Source organism: Bombus bifarius, unplaced genomic scaffold (genome assembly GCF_011952205.1).
Source record: "Bombus bifarius isolate JDL3187 unplaced genomic scaffold, Bbif_JDL3187 scf7180000008019, whole genome shotgun sequence".
Classification (NCBI taxonomy): domain Eukaryota; kingdom Metazoa; phylum Arthropoda; class Insecta; order Hymenoptera; family Apidae; genus Bombus; species Bombus bifarius.
In genome coordinates, this window is record NW_022884392.1 from 141514 (window position 1) to 155864 (window position 14351).

The 14351-nt window shown below is 31.5% G+C and overlaps 4 protein-coding genes and 1 long non-coding RNA gene across 7 annotated transcripts; 4 read left to right on the plus strand and 1 right to left on the minus strand.

Annotated features, from left to right (window-relative positions):
• Positions 1-982: 982 nt before the first annotated feature.
• On the plus strand, positions 983-1877 carry LOC117207078. Its single transcript, XR_004487465.1, has 2 exons — positions 983-1294; positions 1372-1877. It is a non-coding gene; the product is annotated as an uncharacterized LOC117207078 (long non-coding RNA).
• A 603-nt stretch (positions 1878-2480) lies between these two features.
• LOC117207076 lies at positions 2481-7028 on the plus strand. Of its 3 annotated transcripts, none has more exons than XM_033446925.1 (11): positions 2481-2731; positions 2829-2914; positions 2977-3196; positions 3683-3763; positions 3823-3912; positions 3997-4139; positions 4231-4405; positions 4645-4771; positions 4858-5036; positions 5122-5210; positions 6826-7028. In XM_033446925.1, exons 1-11 carry the CDS (start codon positions 2533-2535, stop codon positions 6838-6840), a joined length of 1404 nt encoding a protein of 467 aa, XP_033302816.1. In that variant the 5' UTR covers positions 2481-2532; the 3' UTR covers positions 6841-7028. The 3 variants fall into 3 exon arrangements, with proteins under 3 accessions (XP_033302816.1, XP_033302817.1, XP_033302815.1); XM_033446926.1 differs by lacking the exon at positions 6826-7028 and adding an exon at positions 6349-6485; XM_033446924.1 differs by lacking the exon at positions 6826-7028 and having other exon boundaries at positions 5122-5340.
• On the minus strand, positions 5335-8892 carry LOC117207077 (protein singed wings 2). The gene is made up of 11 exons (XM_033446928.1): positions 8614-8892; positions 7800-7964; positions 7549-7711; positions 7316-7472; positions 7090-7238; positions 6815-7003; positions 6385-6543; positions 6147-6257; positions 5945-6034; positions 5656-5857; positions 5335-5580 (listed from the first exon to the last, which is right to left on the minus strand). Exons 1-10 carry the CDS (start codon positions 8640-8642, stop codon positions 5672-5674), a joined length of 1398 nt encoding a protein of 465 aa, XP_033302819.1. The 5' UTR covers positions 8643-8892; the 3' UTR covers positions 5335-5580; positions 5656-5671.
• A 1796-nt stretch (positions 8893-10688) lies between these two features.
• Positions 10689-12209, plus strand: LOC117207069 (SUMO-conjugating enzyme UBC9-B). The gene is made up of 5 exons (XM_033446913.1): positions 10689-10873; positions 10963-11032; positions 11368-11451; positions 11523-11785; positions 11864-12209. Exons 2-5 carry the CDS (start codon positions 10967-10969, stop codon positions 11928-11930), a joined length of 480 nt encoding a protein of 159 aa, XP_033302804.1. The 5' UTR covers positions 10689-10873; positions 10963-10966; the 3' UTR covers positions 11931-12209.
• Positions 12210-12515: 306 nt separating this feature from the next.
• Positions 12516-14174, plus strand: LOC117207068 (vitamin K epoxide reductase complex subunit 1-like protein 1). Its single transcript, XM_033446912.1, has 3 exons — positions 12516-13061; positions 13531-13628; positions 13729-14174. Exons 1-3 carry the CDS (start codon positions 12880-12882, stop codon positions 13950-13952), a joined length of 504 nt encoding a protein of 167 aa, XP_033302803.1. The 5' UTR covers positions 12516-12879; the 3' UTR covers positions 13953-14174.
• The last annotated feature ends 177 nt before the right edge of the window (positions 14175-14351 follow it).

Below are 14351 nucleotides of genomic sequence, written 5' to 3' on the forward strand. Positions count from 1 at the left end.
TAATATTTCTCTTAGCATAGCTAGTAGGCCCTGCGATATCCTTAAATATCATACGAACGGGCGTCCTACCCCTAGATCCGCCTGCTTTAAGTTTTATCCACTGTGTCAATTACAATTTCAATTTTACCCATTACATTTTGGGATGTGCTTGGAATGCTCATCCTTTTATCGGCAGAGTCAGAATTAGAAAAAATACGCATCCTTTTCTTGTTACGACATACTTTCAAGAAGTTCTCTTCATTATCCGAAGATCCTTCTGTCTTTCCACTTTCAGTGTATTCAGAACTTTCATTGTCAGCTTCGCTTTGGCCTAATTCATATATTGATCTTCTTCGGCGGTATCCTCAGATTGGTCAAAAAAAGAAAATACTGTGCCCAAATTCAATTATCCTGTTGTAAATACTTACAATAAGCGGAGAAAATAATGGGAAATGTCTACAATAACTGAAACTTTTGCACACTGTCTTTGAAAAACGGTTTGTTTATGAAATCAGCTAGCCCGTCAATTTGACGGGTTTCGTAAAGATAGGTATATTACATACAGATTTCAAAAACTAGAAAGCCTAAGAAAAAAATAATTATGGGTATAAATTCTATAGATGAAATGATTAATTTACGATGCGAAATAGTTAAAATTAATGCTATGGGTTTTTGAGATATTTCATTTCGAAGTTTGAAATCCGTCAAATTGATGGGTCCCGTAAACCTAGTGTTAAATAACTATGACAAGATATAATTTATTAGCCAGGTACAATTTGCTGTTATTTTTATACTCAGAGGTAAGATCGGAATACTTATTATTTTATTGAATGGATAAATCTATCACACCGTTCTGAGCCAAAAAAATCTTTATTGCACGCGCTTACAAAAACTAGGGATAAAAACAAAAAGGCATCTTAAACCTATCGATTAAATCTATCGATTGTAACTAGGATCATCCTCTAGTTACTATTTCTTATAACTAACGCATCTGCATATGGATGGCGAGCACGAACTCACGTTGTCATTTTTAACACAATTAAATATTAACCCTTTCAGTGCTAAAAGCAGAGATATCGTTGCGTGTGTGATGGCGCTTTACTAATCGCTTTGCGAGAAAACTTTATCACAAAATAAATTCATGAAATGTTATAAATGGTTAAATTTCTTTGCAAAAGTCCTATGTGAGATGTTCCATAAATTGAAAAGGTTTATGGGTTTAACTTTTCGTAATATTCCGCGATGGTTGATACCGAGATTGTGTATACGTTGTGTCATAAGATAAAAATTCGACACGGGAGATTTGCTTGAGACCGTAATCACAGATTTTAGATAACACTGCTTATAGTAAAATATTTCCTTATGTTTCATAAAATAATCTTGCATCAACAGGGCGAGAATAAAATTTTTGATAGGCCTGTGCGAAGATCACGCAATCTGTGCAATAAAGGATTACGTGGCGTATACATTAGTCATCATCAAAGCTAAGTAAATTATTTGCGTTAGCAACAATAAGTAAATATTACACATTTTCAATAACCGGATAACTTTAAATGTTTATAATAATATTAGGATGTTATTTCAATGATGTTGTACTAGCTACATGAATCACTTATTTTGAAGCAAATAATCCATGACGTTTGTTGTGCATCATGGGATTATCATTTAGTTCTCTGTTTGCATGTTTCTGTTTTTAGAAATTTTTCTACAAATAATTGAAAATGCAGTAATTATGTTTTATACTACATGTTCTACATCAAATTATGATTAAATGATGATTATTCTTATTTGCAAATACTATTTATAAAAGAAAACTGACCTCTCCATTTTTCTTAATGATTTTGAATAAGTATTATTGATATGATTTTCAATAAATATTGAAATATAATTGGCATTAATTTATTCTCCCTTTATTTCGTAATATGTTTCTTTTTGAACTCTGTAAGTATTATTTTTATTTTTTTTTATTATTTTTCTCTCAAACCTTACCAAATTACATCAAATTGGTTCGATATTTTTCGCTTAGGTACAATTTTTTCGGTCGACACTAAAGGGGTTAATGAAGAATAAAGCAATAAAAATTGCATGACAATAATACAATGCCTAGATAATGACATGAAATGGGATAGGTAATATTATATTATACAAATTATTGATCTATACAAATATTACCTAAAATTTGAGATGAAATTTAGAAATTTTAGATTTAACTTCTTAGAACCGCAATCAAACGTAAATATGAGCTTTTGTTGCATGTGTAAAGATTTATTATATTCATCACTTTTTATTTTTTAGATTGCACTTTCTATTTATATTACTTGTTCGTATAATTTAAACTACTACTGAAGCAAAATGCAATAAGCCGGTATAAAAAGTATCAAAGCCAACTCAGTGTTGCTATAAATATTATCGTCTATTGTCTGACATACTGTCAATCTGTCAATGAAACCAAGGCACATTCTTTTTTACAGTATACGTTTTTGTTGCCAGTCTGGCAATCGGACCAAACCTTAATATCTCATAAATAGGATACAATAAAGTCCACGTTGTCGAATGTCTGAACGCCAAGATTCTACATGTCAAAAATATGAATTACCAAAATCATTGCAAGGTACAGAGGATGCCGAGTTCGTCTGGAACATGATAACCGAAAGATTCCCAAATGCGGCACCGCTTTTATGTGAAATGGAGACGGTTATCGATCGAGCCGAAGATCTTCTTCAGCAATTACGAGCACCTTGTCGTGAAATTGGTAGGTCGCGATTATTTACATAAGATTTCATTCATTTTGTTTTAATTATCCATGAGTTCTAGTATTAAAAAAGATGTCTCACTTTATGATTCGATAGAAACATCTACCTCTTTCTTTACACAAGATTCAGAAGACTCAACTGTAATGTTTTCCGCTAGGGGATCGGTAATCACTGAAAATGACGTAGGTATCAGAAACCCAATACTATAAATTGATCTTTACGATTAAATATACGTGTGCCATAGACTATAGAAGAAAGTGATGCAATAAGTAAGAACGTGGCCGAGATACAAGTTTCAGAAAGCAGTATCGACGAACGAGAAGTTAATTTAATTGATGAAACTCAAAATTTGGTTACTAAAGAACAAGATATAGGAAATAAATCTAGTGACTCGCTGATGATGAATAGTTCTACTACGCAGAAGTTTTCAAGCGATGAATCTGCTTCTCTTAACGTTGAAACAAGTTTGCATAGTCTTATTTATTGATAAGATTAAAATGATGCTCTGTAATAATCGAAGGTCTTTCTGAAAAAAGGACTATAAGACAAAATGAATTATGTAAATTGCATTGGAAGTTTTAGTTCCTGTCTTCGATCATTATTATTTGAATTGATAATTATTGGACTGTAGATATTTATCGAAATTCATATTTTTATGAACGTAGTTTGAGAAATGAAATCTACATAGGAAATTATCTTATTTGCTAAACACTATAATAAATACTATACTTTAGATACTTCGTATATTTTTGTACATCGCACATTAAACGCATAAAGAAGTTTACGATCTAATAATTAACATAGCTCTTATATATCTATAAAATGAATACAAATTATATAATAATTCAATTACTTGACTAGGAAACACATCTCGATATCTATCCGATAGACTTATACATCCTCTTTTTAGAAAATTATTCAATTGATTACTGATTATTATTTTCATGTAGATACCACTAAATTGATGAAAGAGACGTGTAGCTTAGAGGAGTGGGGTAAAATAGCAGATGCTGCTATGCGACAAGACGCTGGTATTAATAATCGTTATAAAACTATTTCTTTCGTATCACTAAGTCAACTGTTCTTCCAGCCGAGGTACAATCTGTTAAAAAAACAATTAACATGTTCGAAAAACGAGCCAATTTCGAAGAAACTAAAATGGAAAGCCACAGTATAAAAAGTAATTTTATCATACATTTCCAATTTAGTCTTAAGTAAACAATTCTATAATATAATTAGATTTCTAAGATCAAACGTTTTATAGAACACGAGGATTCTTGTATTACATTACACCGCCAAGAAACATGTGCTGACGTTGGTGATTCCGTTATGGAAATTGGCTCCCATCGAACCGCAAGTCAAAAATTTATCGTCGATAAAGATGATGCGATAAATCTTTCAATTCAAGTAAACGACAATCGTCTTTGTTTTCTCATATGTACAATTTATTATACAATATTTTTACACAATTTATTGGACAATTTAAAATCAATTAAAGGGTAGTGGTGACGACAGTTCATCGAAAATCGTTAGTCAAAGAACGCCATTAAACATTTTAGAGGCATATGCAAAACGTTGCAAAATACCAGTTGAATATGAATACACAAGTGACTGTTCACATCGTCACAAATCGAACGTCTATGTAATACGTGGAAATTTCGCTGGATTTGCTGGTAATATCTTACGTAAATATTTAACGAATTCATTCGACGCGTCAAAATTGAAAAATTGCTTCATGTAACTTTACACGTTTGGCTCCGCTTTCGCCGTAAACACTATTTTTCTTAAATAGAGCAAATCTTTTTTTACAAATTAGATAACAACAATATAATTGATATTAACAATTAATAAATATCGTTGCGTAAAAATTTCAATATTGAGTTCATTCAAAGCAACTTATATGAATTAACAGCAACATCTAGAGGTTTAACCGAAGAATCAACAAAGAACGACTTAGCCGCGAAAATTTTACAAATGATTGCGAATCAGGAGATGAAGGACGAAAAGCTAGGTGCTCTCGTGGATCTTACACAGGAAGAGTACGTACAAGCCTAGTTCACAACCATTGACCCTTTACTTATCAATGTTAGATGATCATAATTAATAAGTTAAACGTTATCTACAGACTGTTGGAAATAATTAATCTAGGCGCGGACGGTCTGAGAGAAACAGCTCAAAGAAAGTTATATCAACTTTGTCTTAAAAAAGGAGTTCCAGTTCCAAAGTATTGTGTGGAAAAAATGAAAACTTATCAGGGTTTGACTTACGTTGCTACTTGCTCTGCGTTAGGCTATATCAGCGAAGGTTTAGTCTAGAAATTTGGATAACAACTTTTCTTAATTCGTTTTTATTTTCTGCATCTTGTTTATCTTTTTTTAAATAAATACAGGTCGTGGTGTGAGAGAGTGTGTGGCAAAGAAAACAGCCGCTGACGAGTTGTATCATCAATATTGCGAGGATCAAAAAGCAGAATCGAAGGTGAGCTTCCTTAGTCTTATAATCTATGCATATTACAGAGATCAGGATTCTAGTGATCTTTATTTATTATATTATATTTTCTACCTGAAGTTTTCTTTTCTTTTAATTTGTGCTTTACAATTTGTCTAACTTTATTACTAAATAACATGTGGATGGTATCCCCAGCGGGATACCATCTTCCAGTTTGTCTATTTTATTTCTTTAGTGAGGTCAGTAGGATGTTTTTTTCTTAGTCTTCTTCTTATATGGGTTTTGCTCGTTTCAGCAGCCAGCTGGTTTCGATGTGTTGCCATTCTTTCTTTGTATTTATTTGCGTATCTGCCGATTATTTGTAGTTCATCGGGATTTCGCCAACGATTTTTCCACGATACTATAATATAATCCATATAATCTCATATAATATCCGAGGAAAATCTTGGAATATATTTGAAGTCGTACTTCTTACATGGATAAGTATTCATTTATGGTATCTTAGCAACGATCCAAGGCAGCTTGCCAGTTTTTTTGAAAGACCAATAGTCGTACAGCACTTTTCCGATGATCAAAAGTATCAGAAATGCTAGGATAATATTTAAAATGTCCAAGGGATGAATTATAGGATCTTCGTCCGAGGAAACGCAAATTTCAGTGCGCCTCAGGTCTTTTATCTTTGAAAAAGATATATGAATCGTTTAAGTTAAATGTTTAAATATTCTTCATCGAAAAACGTGATGAAAAATGATCAAATAACTTACAATTCTATCAGAAATGTCATCCCCGTTGGTAGGCGAACATCTGACATCATTAATGTCTTTTATTAAATTCGTATACCTAATGAGGAGCTCCTGCAAATGAATGAAACTTCAATGTTTTCAAAGTCCTTGGAACTTGGCATTTAATTGAAAATTTCTGATTTCTTTATATTATATCAATCCACCATGATGATTCAAATTTTACCTGGAAACCTGGTGTAAAAAGACAGTCGCATCTCCATGGGTTTTCTCCAAGATACAAACTTACTGCGTTTCCATTGTGTAGTAACACGTTTTCTAGGGCATACGTAGGCAACTGAAATAATAACAGAAAACTTTGATTATTTATATTGTATTAAATTTACCGGTTCCAATCAAATGCAAGTCCTCTAATATCTTTGTTCCAGTAACGTGTCTTCAATCGACAAGGATATAATACGAACATCTGTTAATTTGTTTCCACGGAGACTAAGCAATCGAAAACGATCCACCCAACTAGACCCCTCCAATTGAACGATCGATTCGATCATATTATCATTCAGATATAAGTCCTCTACTCCTTTATACACAGGATTTGTCGTGAGTGGCCTCAAATCCTGTATCTACAATTAAAATTCTATTTTTTAAGAAGCATTCAGCCGATCTGTATTATTGTCAACATTGTTGTCGATATTTAGGATTCCCAATATTATTGTACGTAAAAGGTCAACCTCTAGTCGATCAATATATACATGTATTATTAATACAACATTGAGCACATTAAACCTTGACAATAATATTGACAAATAATATTGATCGTCTGAATACTCCTTTAGTTATTAACGAGTTTTTAATATTAAGCATCTCGAAGAATAGTATTTAAAATGTTGCAACTTTGTTTCCAGATAAATGAAGAGTAGTGGTGTTGGCGGGTAAGAAATTTGGCATCTCGGTTAATCCACGATGACTACAGTTCACCGAAACAAAGGCCGTCAGTTGCTTCTGAATATGTTTCCCTCCGTTACCAAATACGTATACTAATTCACACTCGCATACAGTCTTTGTACATTCCTCTTTCAACGTCTAAAATAGTAAATTTATTAAGTTCAAAAGGTTTGCATAGATTAACGTTGCTTCTTACGAATAAACTGTAATATAAAATTGATTACAATAATTATTTCCACAACTGGAATCAGTGACCTGCCGTCATAAGGAACTGTGCAACGTAAATGTTCTTTATCAGCGATTTTGTGACCCAATGAACCCGTTTCTTTGTTTAGAATCCACTTCGTATCCTCCGTACATTTCAAAGGATTGCCTTTTTCCAAATAAATTGTGTTTATAAATTAAATTCATAAAAAAATTTCATTAGTGTATCATTTTTTTTTTTTTTACCAGAAAGATAAATGTAATGTAACGAGGAGATGTTGAAAGTTTCAACATCGATTTCTGGAAAGCTGTTATTTCGAAAATCCAGGCTCTTTAAGTTCGAAAGATTGACGAACGTATTTTCTGGAAGTTTTTTTAATTTAGTTCCAGTTATTTCCAATTTCTGAAGGAAAATATCACTTTTGTAAGGACAAGGGAAATACTCGATGAAATACTATGAAACAACAAAACATCCGAACCTCAATCGATCGAGACTCGTTTGGGAAGGATGACACTAATTTAGTCAAGTTTCCTTCTCTGATTGTTAACTTTTTCAAGGAAGAAAATCCCTGTAGAACATTCTGAGGATCGAAGGTGGTCAGGGGCCAATAGCAAAGCACCAATGTTAGCACATTCTCATCTCTAAACAGTCATACTTAAATGCTTTTCTCTCCGTACCACAGCTATTTAAATACTCATTAGTAAGTAACGAAGCATTGGCGATAATCACCCAGTCTTCCATTTATCCTCGAGGCCATGAAAACAAACCAAACGGTGATCTTCTTCCTTAAACTTGCATTCGGTGCTCGTGTTCGAGTTCGTTTGACGTAGCTCGCAATTTTCTTCGTTCGCGTTCGCCAACGAGAGTTGCGGATTCATCGAGAAGAACGTTATCCTATTTCGATCATGCGTTAATCAATAATTGGTATATATCGCAAAATAACGAAAAAAAGAAAATATCGACGGACAATATGAAAGATGTTTTATAAAATTATTTCAATATATCTGTCGGTTGTATCATTTTTCGGTCACGTAAGTTTCGAATATTGTATTGAAATAGTGGCAGAATATTATCTAATCTTTCGCAGCTTAATTCCTCTTCAAACACGGAAGCATGTATGCGCCATAATTTAACAGACGCAAATAATAATAATCCTCCGTTACTTATCTAATCGCCATTGTTTCAATTTCTTCTCGATTTGAACATTTTGAGACGATCGATCAGGACGAGTAATAGTTTTTACGCTTGAAATCGAGTTCCGAAAGATTTTGCAGACGCGCAACAGAAAACTGACCTTCTTCCCGTCTGCAGCGGTATCCGTGTTTAATTAACCGCCAGTATAACGTTTGCTTGGCCAATTTTGAATTTTGTGCGATCAGCCGTTTTATTATCAAAGAAAGTATAATTCTAATAAAAATTGTGATCGCGCTACTTTGAAAACTGAAATTTAATATAGGAGGACCAAAAGCGCGTAATAGATTATTTAATGGACAGATTGATAATAATAGGAAGTTATAAAAATGAAAAATGAAAAATTACTTACAAAAAAACGTAACTTAATGCTTTCCACATTTTAAATGATCGTTTAAACAGATCTTGCCCTTAAGAAAAATGGAGTGTTTAATCAGAACTCAACAAGAACGTTATAAGTATTTTATCAAGAATTTTCCATCGATTCGTTAATCGTAAGTGTACACAGGAAATAAAGAACCATATTCGAATGGTGCACAAGTGTCGACCGTGGCCTGGTGATGTTAATGAGAGAATCGAAGCTGATCCTCTTCTGTCGGATGAATAACTAAGACGATGCGAGGGTTTAACTACGAGAGAACATATTGCAAGATTCGAGCGCAGACGCAAACATTCGATTTACATAGTGCGCCAATGCACATTGTGATAATTAGATCTGTTAGAATGGAAAAAACAATGATCTGTAATCGTTTACTTGAATATTATGGCTAAATGGCCATACGTATGTTACGTATTTATGTATGTGAAGAAATAAAAATATTGGTTAGATTTCGTAATACTCACATATCGAATTATGTAAAATCCTTCTACAAATTTTGTAATTATAATGTATTCTAATTATAACGTATATTAGCCCTATTAGATTTTTGGTATAATAGCATGTTCACGATTTACATTAAGATTTAAATTGTATTCGTCATGTTTCCTTTAGAAAAAGCTAGATTTGAGTAAAAGGAAAAAAATTAACCACCTTTATCTCGTTAGTTTAAAACCTTTTAACGCTTTATCAGCGGAGCACATCCTGTTTGAAATGAGCGGGTAAATTGACGAGATGCTTTCATCGTCATATTATTCTGATATTCAGGATAAAATTCTCTTTATTTTTTTCTATCATATATTTAACGTCGCAGTAAGAATAATATTTGATATTAAGCAGCTTGTTTTTAGATCATATTATCCTATCATAAAGGATAGAATTTAATAGAAAATTCACCGGAGCTATTTATAATCCAGAACCTCTTTTCTACCTATGTTATTCCAATACAAAGAACGAAATTTGATAACCAATTTATCATACTTACAGAGGCGCCACCTAGCGTTGAAAGACCTCCATTCCTCTTATGTTATCCCAATATAAGAAGTAACTTTTGAGGGAAAATTCAGTTTAACTATAAAATCGTATCTTACTTATAACCTCTAATACCAGTATGCGATCCTAGTAATACAAGTAGAATTTGAGTCGAGTTTCGTAATTATTTTATTTTTAACGGATATATGATATGAAAACATATATGTATATATAAGCATAAGCAGAGACGACACGAAACGGAGTAATAAACACGACAAAATTACTGAAATTTAATAATTCTATTTGGTACGGAGATACGATTGATAAACAGAGTATGTTTTATTAATATTATTATTATTTCATATCCGTATAAATACAAGATGTATTACGTTAATATACATTGGGAAGATATTTCATTCAAAAAGATTACTAAGAATATTTTTCGACATTTATCATTTAATTGCTATATACAACAAAATAATATAACAATCTAATAATTTTCTGGATATTCATGCCTTTTTATTGATTTGATTTGTATATGTATATGCATGTAATGCTATGCTTTCTGATTAAGATAAAAGATGAAACGTAAGAAGTTTGATGAAATAAAATAAAAAAGCATAAAGTGAAGAACAAATGACTTAAAAATAAATTACGCTACTTTAATCATATATACACAGTCGAATATTATGGTAAAGACTTACATTTTTCTTGCAAGTATGTATATATTTAATTTCATTATTTTTAATATTTTTGTTTTCCTTAAAGATATGATTAAACAATTTGAATAGTTCACAATGTTCGATTTTAAAGATATTGTTCTCTATTAATAATATTAAGAAATTATGCAAAAAAGATATATATATTAATTCTAAAAATAAATATATTATTTAACATTTATGAGTTAGTGAGAATTTTTTATTAATAATAACTAAAAACGCATATATATAATTAAAATTAATCAGCCAACCAACGAATTGGACAAATGTACATGTACTTTGATTGGTTTAGCTCTGCAGGACTTGTCCAAGACACGTGTCCTCTTTTACCAGCAGAGGTCCCCGTGTAACAGATGCTGTGTTTGCGAAAAAGAATTCACAGTGAGATCCGAACAACACCGAGGACGGTTACAAATCCATAGGTTTTCTGAACACGCACCCTAATAGAATCGCTTTCACCCTTGTGTAACTAAGTATTTGATGAAATTTCGGCGCAGAAAGTGCCCAGAATTCAAAGTTGTGGATTGTTATCGATAAGCTTAGTGGTAATGTCACAATTGGTGTTTGCGCACCACGTCTCGATTATATTTCGCGCCGAAATACATTACGCTAATATAACGTAAAATTGTTGCAGATTAATGTCAGGCATTGCGATTGCTAGGCTCGCCGAAGAGCGAAAAGCATGGAGGAAAGATCATCCTTTTGTAAGTTATCCTTTTGATATATTATTTTTTACAACTGCAATCATTAATGTGTATGTTCCTTCTGGTCAGTCTGAACATTGAATTATTTATTTAAACAAAATCGCATTAATAAATAAACATCTCTTTATAATATTATTTGATCATGAACAACTGTTTGTTATCGAGGTAGAAAATCGTTTTCGATAAAATAGTTCAACAGTTAAAAATCCTAACCTTGCATACAGAAACGCGTGCGTTATTCTGGACGTATATAGTATACATGTATATGTGTTTTGGATAAACGTCAATCTTTTTGCATGTAATGTGTATTGAGACATAATTTAACTTTTGTAAAGGGATTTGTAGCACGACCTGTTAAAAATCAAGATGGGACACTTAACTTGATGAATTGGGAATGTGCAATACCAGGGAAAAAATCTGTGAGTTGTAACACATAGTATTAGCGTTAACATTCATTTTCACGATATTATTTGAACATTCAATTTCGCAGACACCATGGGAGGGTGGATTGTACAAATTACGCATGATCTTCAAGGATGACTATCCTTCTAGTCCACCAAAATGTAAATTTGAACCTCCTTTATTTCACCCAAATGTCTACCCTTCAGGAACAGTATGTTTGTCTCTCTTGGACGAAGAAAAGGATTGGAGGCCTGCCATTACAATTAAACAAATTCTCCTTGGTATACAAGATTTATTAAATGAACCAAATGTCAAAGATCCAGCTCAAGCAGAAGCATATACAATATATTGGTATTATATTTATTTTATATGATGTAAAACTTGTGTGTATATGAAATTATTATGGGAAATGTGAATTTTTTATTACAGTCAAAATCGCTTGGAGTATGAAAAACGTGTAAGAGCTCAAGCGAGAGCAATGGCTCCACAGGAATAAAACACTATATTAAGTCTCATTAAATTCAAATATTCCAACTACATAAAGAGGTTATCATATATCTATAACACATTCTAATAATCTACATTTCTTATCTTTTTTATAAGTAACACTAGCGTATGATGTAGTTAATTTACAATTATCTGCATTTTTTCTTGTGACAAAATTCCTATATGTTCTTATGTACTCTATAGACAGTACTAATTAAGACATAGATAAATAAGATACTATCCTACTACAGGAAGGATTTTACATATTGTCACGCTAAATTTTTTGTTACCACTTATTTATAAAATCTGAATGGAAGAAGCATTTTTTTAAGTAAAAAATTTAATTCATAAGAATTAATGAATATTCATAAGTCTAAAAACTTTGTATGAGGTACATCATGTAAAGGAATAAAACAAACGCGACACAAATCAGAAATATTCGTTCATTCTGCAGGTTATAAGCTGTCAGTATCACTTAAAAAAAAAATGAATTTAAAGTCTTGTAAGGATTGTACAAATCTTAAGAAATAAAGTATTCCAATTGATTCAAATTTTGTTGTTTTTAACCAAAAGTAATCTTAACTTTGCAAAAAATCCAATATAATTACATATTCAGTTGTATGTAAATATGATAATTCGATGTTTGGATGACTTGACTCAGATCAGATTGTTGCTTTTATACAAGGATAATTTTGTGGTGGGAAGGAAATTAATCTCATTCGACATTCAGTATACTGAAGAGGGTCATCGCCAATCAACGTTCCATGTTACATTTCGTTTCACAGTATGATTATCGATCGTCGTATTTGTATTATTTCCTTCCACGAAGAACATTAATTTCTATTCATAGTGCTTAAAAAATTATCAAGTGTGAATAAATAACTCGATCAGTCAATTTTCTTTCAAAATAGTGTATTCAAATTTAATTCAAATTTACTCGTTATTCATATAATTGAATCATGACTACAATCAAGAAATCTATACGAAAATTAAACGCTAAAATTATCACAACATGTATCATAGGTTTTGCTCTTTCTTACTATGCATATTACGTGGAATTAGCAAAGGAAGAGAATGATTTGTACGAAGCAGTGTGTGATATTAACGAACATATTAGTTGCACCAAAGCATTTTCTTCCAAGTAAGTATAGGTTGTTTAGTTTTAAAACATGTATTATATAATTTTGTTGATATAAAACTCGTACAATTTTGTGCACGAAAAAAATCTAGAAAACTTGTCCACAACGTAATTCGTGTTCTAATTGATGCAACTATTTTTTAAGGTTATAAATATACGAATTTATTTAACTTCAAATTTTTGGTACTTCGTAGATTGATATATTTTTATAACTGTAAATGCACGCACTGTACATTGTTTTTGTATGTTTATTTATCGTACAGTGTTTTACATAGAAATCAGCCTTCTTCATTCTTGCGCATGCGTTCATATCGAATTTTGAATTAACTCTCTTATGATACTCAATGAAGATAATTTTGTAAGAAACATTAATACTTTTTTGTCTATATTTTTCAACTTAAAAATACTTGGTGAATTATCATTCATTTTCAAAGAGCTGTATATAGCTAATAACTAATTGACTTTATTACAGATATGGGAAAGGTTTTGGAATAATTTCAGAAACATCTCTTTTATACGCGCCAAATTCTATATATGGATTAATGTTTTATCTTTTGGTCGCAATACTAAGTACGTATCGTATTTGTGATTCAATAATAATAATGTCATAACCCTGGGCAGAAAAAATATAATTTTTCGTTTTCTAACAACATTTTAATAAATTTTTTAGGTATATCAAATAAGTATGTTACATCAGCCCTTGTCGTAATATTAGAAATCTGTGCGAACCTTGGTACGCTTTATCTGGCTTACATTTTGTACAAATTAAGCAATATTTGTCTAGTTTGTGTTAGTCTGTATCTCGTAAATGTTGTTCTTTTAACGCTTGCTGTTAAAAAGCAGCGAAAACTATATCGAAATAGTGGCACAAATAAGAAGAAAGGATCGAAATAAATATGAATCTTTAAAAATCTAATTTTATTAAAATCTTCCGAATTTTGTTGCAAAGTCGTTAAGAATGGATTAATCATGATATTAATACATAGATATTGTTTACTTAACGTCTATATCCTGTGATTTATTAAAAACTTTTCACATTGTATCGAAGGAATCTGTATGTACTATTTAATACATTTCATTTGATGATTACGGAATAAACGCTATAAATGCAACAAATCTGGACAATTGTAATTTCACTTTGTATTAATATAATATAGTAATAAAATATCCCGAAATTTAACGTTACATTCAATCACATATTCTTAAACATGAATCGCTATCGCTATCTCATTCTCCTCCTCTACCAACCTGATATGTAATCTTGGATTGTAATTGAATACGTAAGTGAAAACA